Source organism: Podarcis filfolensis, assembly GCF_964270895.1.
Source record: "Podarcis filfolensis genome assembly, chromosome: 2".
NCBI lineage: Eukaryota > Metazoa > Chordata > Lepidosauria > Squamata > Lacertidae > Podarcis > Podarcis filfolensis.
In genome coordinates, this window is record NC_139605.1 from 12,690,048 (window position 1) to 12,697,476 (window position 7,429).

General features: G+C 46.6%; 1 protein-coding gene across 1 annotated transcript; it reads left to right on the top strand.

The window, feature by feature from the left end:
* Positions 1 to 1,944: 1,944 nt before the first annotated feature.
* On the top strand, positions 1,945 to 4,486 carry ATP6V1G2 (ATPase H+ transporting V1 subunit G2). Its single transcript, XM_083602628.1, has 3 exons — positions 1,945 to 2,097; positions 2,374 to 2,474; positions 4,056 to 4,486. Exons 1-3 carry the CDS (start codon positions 2,016 to 2,018, stop codon positions 4,227 to 4,229), a joined length of 357 nt encoding a protein of 118 aa, XP_083458754.1. The 5' UTR covers positions 1,945 to 2,015; the 3' UTR covers positions 4,230 to 4,486.
* Positions 4,487 to 7,429: the final 2,943 nt, after the last annotated feature.

Below are 7,429 nucleotides of genomic sequence, written 5' to 3' on the forward strand. Positions count from 1 at the left end.
GTTTTATGATCTTATAACTGAACGACGTTTTAATTTTTTATTGGACGCCGCCATTAATAGATTTACGAGCTGGCAGTTTTTGAGTACTCTTAAGAAATAAATACAATAAATAAACTTTTATATCGGACTTCCTTCTGATCCTACAACTTAAGTGGATGAGCAGGCAGCGTTGGGGCAAAGGTCAGTCTTGCAGTCCACGGAAATGACGAGGCGGCAGTTTCAGGCGTCCTGTTTATCGAGACTGTGCCTTTCTCGATTTGTGCTTCAGCAGGCGCTGTGGGTTAAACCACAGAGCCTAGGACTTGCCGATCAGAAGGTCGGCGGTTCGAATCCCCGCGACGGAGTGAGCTCCCGTTGCTCGGTCCCTGCTCCTGCCCACCTAGCAGTTCGAAAGCACATCAAAGTGCAAGTAGAGAAATAGGTACCGCTCCGGCGGGAAGGTAAACGACGTTTCTGTGCGCTGCTCTGGTTCACCAGAAGCGGCTTAGTCATGCTGGCCACATGACCCGGAAGCTGTACGCCGGCTCCCTCGGCCAATAAAGCGAGATGAGCGCCGCAACCCCAGAGTTGGCCACGACTGGACTTAATGGTCAGGGGTCCCTTTACCTTTACCTAGCAGAGATCTAGGTTGCTCTCTTAAGGAGGCAAGGCAATGGTGCTTAATTTGAAGGATTGATTTCATACTATCACACCCTTTCTTTCCTCAAGGGAGCACCAAGCAAAGTGCAAGCTGCTCCCCTCCTTTTAAGTTCACAGCAACCCTGCATGATAGGAGAGGCAGAGGCAATGACCAGCCAAGGCCCCCTAGCGAGCTTTTTGGCAGTGCAGGGATCTGAAGCTGGTTCTCCCTGCTCCGGCAAGCTGCCTAAGGTGGGGGTTGCTTCCATATAACCTGTTTGTCAACCACAACCACCCACCCAATTTGTTGGTACAAGGTTTGAGAGGAAGTTAGGCGACATCAGATATTTATCTGGCATTCCTTCTGATTTGCTTGTGAAGAGGTTAGACAACGTCGCATCAAGTCATGTGTCAAGGGTTGGGCTAGATGACCCACAGGGTCCCTTCCAACCTTGCAATTCTGTGACTCATCCCACACTTCCCACTGCATTTGCCCTTGGCTTTCCTCACTGCAAAAAAAAGTCTGATATTTTAGTTTGTGGTGCGAAACCTCCCAACCGTCTATAATTGCACAACCCTGAATTGACCGGGAACATGATTGAATCCTGCTCTAAAATTGTGACTAATAATAATAATAATAATAATAATAATAATAATAATAATATATTTATACCCTGCCCATTTGACTGAGTTTCCCCATCCACTCTGGGCGGCTCACAATGGAGTGTTAAAAACAATACAGCATTAAATACAGTGGTACCTCGGGTTAAGTACTTAATTCGTTCCAGAGGTCTGTTCTTAACTTGAAACTGTTCTTAAACTGAAGCACCACTTTAGCTAATGGGGTTTCCTGCTGCCGCCGCGCCACCAGAGCACGATTTCTGTTCTCATCCTGAAGCAAAGTCCTTAACCTGAAACACTATTTCTGGGTTAGCGTAGTCTGTAACCTGAAGCATATGTAACCTGAGGTATCACTGTATTAAAAACTTCCCTAAACATCCCTAAACAGGACTGCCTTCAGATGTCTTTTAAAGATAAGATAGCTGCTTATTTCCTTCACATCTGAAGGGAGGGCGTTCCACAGGGTGGGCGCCACTACCGAGAAGGCCCTCTGTCTGGTTCCCTGTAACCTCACTTCTCGCAGTGAGGGACCGCCAGAAGGCCCTCGGCGCTGGATCTCAGAAGCGTGAATGCGTGCGCATTCCGATATAAAAGCACGCGAGAGAAGTCCTTCCAATTTGGCCATCTGTAGCAGTTAAGGACTGCAGAGTGCCAACAGGACGGCACAGAAAAAGGAGGGCACTAGGACCTTGCGCTGCCTCCCTTGGATGTTGTGGTACCCAGTTCAGTGGATGCAAGAAGATCAGCTGTTTTGGGAGCATCATTGCTAGGGAACCATGGCCAGCCAGACGCAGGGAATCCAGCAGCTGCTGCAGGCTGAGAAGAGGGCTGCCGAGAAAGTGGCAGAGGCTCGGAAACGTGAGAGGGGGCTTCTGTTTTATGGGGGGAGGAGATGGGGGGGTTGAGGAGGACCAGCATGCCTGAGTTCTCTGATAAAGGATTGCTGTGCAGTCATCACAGAGGGGAATGAACTAGAATTTGGTGGGGGGGGGGGAGCTGAGTGCCCTTTGGATCCATTCCCCAGTTTCCTTCTCTTGCCCAGGGCAAGAGCAACCCTAAAAAAACAGGCCTGGAGAGGCAGGTAATGTTCTTTCCACCTGGCCTTCAATGTCTGTCTCGCCACCTCCATCCCAGGGAAGGCCCGGAGGCTGAAGCAGGCCAAAGAAGAAGCCCAGGCTGAAATCGAGCAATACCGCTTGGAGCGTGAGAAAGAGTTCCAGCAGAAGCAGCAGGCGGTAAGATTTCTTGAGGGTTTTTTTTTTTTATGGGTGGGGGGAACTGAGGATGGAGGATGAGTCATGGTATAGGGTAACCTTCGTGATTCCCCTCCCACTTAAAATCCGGAATTTGGGGATCAGGCAAGGGTTATTGTTAGGAAAGGGAAGAATTCTCTTTTTTTTAAATAAATATTTTTTATTAGATTTTCCATAAAAAAAAACATTTTTACAAAATTATACATCCATTTTTAACTTAAACCCTTTTTTCCAGAACTTCCCTCAGCTTGTCTGATAATTTTCCGTTTATTTTTTATCCTCGTCTCACATTTCCCAATATTATATTGCACTCAAATACTCTTAATCCATCATATTTTTTAAACAATATTTCTAACAGTAATTTCACAGAGCTTCTTGAAAGCCAACGAATGTTATTTGCTCATCACAGAAATTTTTGATATACTCAGGGAAGAATTCAGGGCAGCCCCTGTTCTAAGGTGGTACAGAGGATGGGGCAGGTCTGAAGGAGGCAAGATGAGCTGTTTACCTTCTAAGAGGCCACTGCACAGGCAAAATGGATGGCTGTGGGAGAGGGAAGAGAATGGTTTACTAGTTGTGCTAGATGTAGCTCAGTGACAGAGCATTGGATCTGCATGCAGAAGGTGGCCGGTTCAATTCCTGTCATCTCCAGGTAGGAGATGCCCTAAATCCTAGACAGCCTCTGTCAGCTTCTGTGGATGATACAGAGCTGAATGGACCAAGGGCGTAAGGCAGATCCCTATGCAAAAGAGGATTGGCTAGACCGTTTAGGGTCGTTTTCCAGACCTCCTTATGGCAGAGATGGATTAGGGCAGGGATGGATTAGGATGGGATGTGGGTGGCGCTGTGGGTTAAACCACAGAGCCTAGGACTTGCTGATCAGAAGGTCGGCGGTTCGAATCCCCGCGACTGGGTGAGCTCCCGTTGCTGGGTCCCTGCTCCTGCCAACCTAGCAGTTCGAAAGCACATCAAAGTGCAAGTAGAGAAATAGGTACCGCTCCGGCGGGAAGGTAAACGACGTTTCTGTGCGCTGCTCTGGTTCACCAGAAGCGGCTTAGTCATGCTGGCCACATGACCCGGAAGCTGTACGCCGGCTCCCTCGGCCGATAAAGCAAGATGAGCGCCGCAACCCCAGAGTCGGCCACGACTGGACCTAATGGTCAGGGGTCCCTTTACCTTTACCTAGCAGAGATCTAGGTTGCTCTCTTAAGGAGGCAAGGCAATGGTGCTTAATTTAATGGATTGCTTTCATACTATCACACTCTTTCTTTCCTCAAGGGAGCACCAAGCAAAGTGCAAGCTGCTCCCCTCCTTTTAAGTTCACAGCAACCCTGCAAGGTAGGAGAGGCAGAGCAGTTCACAGCAACCCTGCAGAGTAGGAGAGGCTCCCTCGGCCAATAAAGTGAGATGAGCGCTGCAACCCCAGAGTCGGCCACGACTGGACCTAATGGTCAAAGGATCCCTTTACCTTTATGATGTCAAAATAGACTTCACTAATTACCTGTACCTTCCATCAGGTACTATCATATTTCATAACTTTGTTGTCTCTCTCTCCGCCCACAGGCTCTGGGCTCGCAAGGGAACCTGTCTGCTGAGGTGGAAGCCCAAACCCGCAAGAAACTGCAGGCGATGCAGGGAGGACAGGCCCGGGGCAAGGATCGGGTCCTGCGACAGCTTCTCACCATTGTTTGGGACGTGCGACCCCAAATACACCCCAATTACCGCATAGCTGCCTAGTTGACCCATCAGCCCAGCCTGCAGTTGCCATCGAGGGGACCTTACTGACCAGCACCAAATACATATAATGTCCCTGATTCCTAAAGGCAGTGGTGCAGTTAAATAATTTTATCTCAGCCCTTAACGGTGTTTCAGGAACTATTTAGATGATGACGATTTCACCTTAATAACAATAATAATAATTGTTGCTCCCAGCTACTCTGGGCAGCTTCCAACACATATAAGAACATAATAAAACATCAGATATTTAAAAACTTCCCTTTACAGGGCTGCCTTCAGATGTCTTCTAAAGGTTGTACAGTTACTGATCTCCTTGACATCTGATGAGAAGACGTTCCACAGGGTGGGCGCCACTACCGAGAAGGCCCTGCCTGGTTCTTAGGCATATGACTTTAAAGCACATGATATCCCCCAAATAATCCTAGAAACTGAGGTTTGTTCATGGTGCCGGGAATTGTAGCTCCGTGAGGGGTAAACTGCAGTTCCCAGGATTCTTGTGGGGGGCGGGGAGTCATGTGACTTCACTCAAAATATGATAAGCCAAATTCTTCTGAGCGGAGCGCAGAACTGCTTCCCTAGAATCCTACTCTGACAGCACCACTGCCTCAAGTGCTAACTTTACATGCTCCTAGAACCTCTGTTCCTCCCAATCTTCAGCACATTTCAGCTTCCTGTGCTCCTATAATCCCCCACCATTAAAAAAAAAAATACTTCTATCATATCTCATATCTAAGGCTGAAAATAGCACACGATGGTTATCAGCACTCCATTATCCCCAGACTGAAACAGCAAGCTCTTCCTGGTCACTGACCGTATTAAAGATATTTGATTTTTTGAAACAGCAAGCTGGTGGCAGGAAAATTTACTCAGTTTTATGGATGCTCTCAACCATTTATCAGCAATAGGAGTAGGGAAGATTTTTCAAACTGGGGGCCATGTTTTCTTGTGGGCAACCTTCTGGGGCAAAACTGGGCAGAGCAACAGACTTTTTGCCTTCGTACAATAGGCTGCATTCCAGCCACAAAAACCAGAGGTTTCTACAGAGCTACATATCTCTCTAAACAGGCAAAGAAGAGGCACAACCAAGGGCAAATTCCAGTCAGGCAAAAACACTCACGCATGGAGCAAGGCAAAAGAGAGAGCGTGGCTTGAAAAAAACCCTGAGGCCCATATAGGGAAGTGTGGAGGGCCTGAGGTTCCATACCCTTGCTCTAGAAAAGCTTTATTTTGTCTCTGCATAGTTCCCTGTTTCTCTGCTCCCACAATATTTTTTTTAAGGGCAGTAAGGTCCCCTTAGCTGAGCACTACAAAATGGGTCCATCACCTTCCACATCGCAATTCTTGGTTCCTCTCTCTGTTTTGCTGCACCCCGTGGCATGAAGGGGTGTGTCGAGAAAACTGGGGCAAAGGGGTTTTGGGGTGTGCCCCCTCGCTTCCTGCTGATGTCTGTACGTGTGCCGAAACTGTAGCTCCTTATTTTTGTTCTGCTAGTGTTGTACACCGGGACTCCTCCCTGGTCCCACCCTCCCCACAAATGTACAACTGGACGTTTCAATAGTCACTTCCAAACATGATTAATAAAAAGTGTCATTACGGTTGAAATGGATTAAAAAGTGCTTATTATACATCTGTGGAGCGAGACCCCCTGGTATCTGAGGGAGATGGGTCAGTGCCAGCAGGTGAAATAATGTGACTAGTATTTGTTTGTTTTAAAATATATTTTTTATTTATACGGCTTGGTACCTGCTCTTCAACATAAGGTCTCATGGGCAGGTTACAATAGACATGCAGACTTATTTGAGGGGAAAGAAGGTGCTTTCAAGGTAAAATGTGCACACAGCCCATATCGGAGAGATAAGTCACTGGCTATAAGGGCAAGACAAGAGTCATAGCCTATCGCCCTATCGCCTTAATAGCTCAAGTACAGGGTTGTACCCTAAAGCTGCAGTCCTAAACCTGGGAACATATCCCATTCAATTAATGTAAGATAATTCACTATGTAAGATAACAACAACAAATTTTATTTATACCCCACCCTCCCCAGCTAAGACCGAGCTCAGGGCGGCTAACACCAAATATAAAAACAATTGATTGAAATACGGCTTAAAAAAATATTAAAATACAACATTAAAACATTAAAATGCAGCCTCATTTCAGTGAAAACTCAAATCAAAAACTTTTGGGGGGATAAAAACATCAAGTCTTCACCAAGGCTAACTATCCAGACTGGTCTTACACGGGCCAGAAAAAAGCCAGGGAAGTCTCCGGATAGGAGTTCCAACACAGAAGGAGAGAGGAAAAATGATAACCCCTCATAATCATCCCAGTATTAAAAGTGTGTAGCCGAGAGAATGGAACAGGTCTACTGTGATATTTAAACTCGGAATACTAATCCTGCATAATACCATGACGCTATGGGAATAGGGAGAGAAGCATTGTGAGAGCTATTTCAACAGGATCTGTCCTGAGTTGTATTCACTCCCATCCAGTTTTTAACATGTGTCCCCTACAATAGCGTAGGCTAAAAGTGAACCGCATGAACGGCACTTTACGAAGAAGCAAAAGCCTTTATATTACAGAATTTCGGAAGTCGCAGAAACAAGACTTTAGACATGTCTCCATCCAGACGGCAAGAGAAATTCTAAAAGAAACGGGTTTCAAGAGAAAATAATTGGTTTCATCTCAGGAACGAAGCATGCAATCTTCACGTTAATGAAAGAAAGCAGGCCGCGTGGAGAACACCACGTGGAATTATGGGAGCTGGAAGTCTGCGAGGGCTCCTGCTCTTAAATCTTCCTTATTCCAAACTTCCAAAAGGAATAAGCAGACTAATCTGGGGCAGAACCAAGAATGCAATGTGCTTTGACGTCCCACCCAGGAGAATAAGGGGGCTTGTTGCACCTGCTTGATGCTTTTGCTTGCTCGCCTTTCTATGCATGCAAGGTGCAAGGCAGAAACTACCCCTCCCATTGTTATTGGGCTAGATCTCCTTTCAGCCCTGATCACTACCCATGCTGGCAGGGGCTTGTGAGAATTGAAGCCCCATAACATTTGAAGGGCGCCCTAGTTGGTTCTCCCTGGTGTAGACAATGCTGATTCTGTATATTTAAGGCAACATTTAAAAAAGAGATGAACATAGGAAGAATGTGACAGTTTATGTTGTAGCTCTGAGACACCAATTGATATATAAATTGGGGTTT

What these genes read in the sequence shown, in the direction of transcription:
- ATP6V1G2 (XM_083602628.1), top strand. Translation starts at nt 2,016, where the DNA reads ATGGCCAGCCAGACGCAGGGAATCCAGCAGCTGCTGCAGGCTGAGAAG. An exon ending in AGTGGCAGAGGCTCGGAAAC is followed by an intron (nt 2,098 to 2,373) that starts GTGAGAGGGGGC and finishes CCTCCATCCCAG; the next exon opens with GGAAGGCCCGGAGGCTGAAG. An exon ending in TCCAGCAGAAGCAGCAGGCG is followed by an intron (nt 2,475 to 4,055) that starts GTAAGATTTCTT and finishes CTCCGCCCACAG; the next exon opens with GCTCTGGGCTCGCAAGGGAA.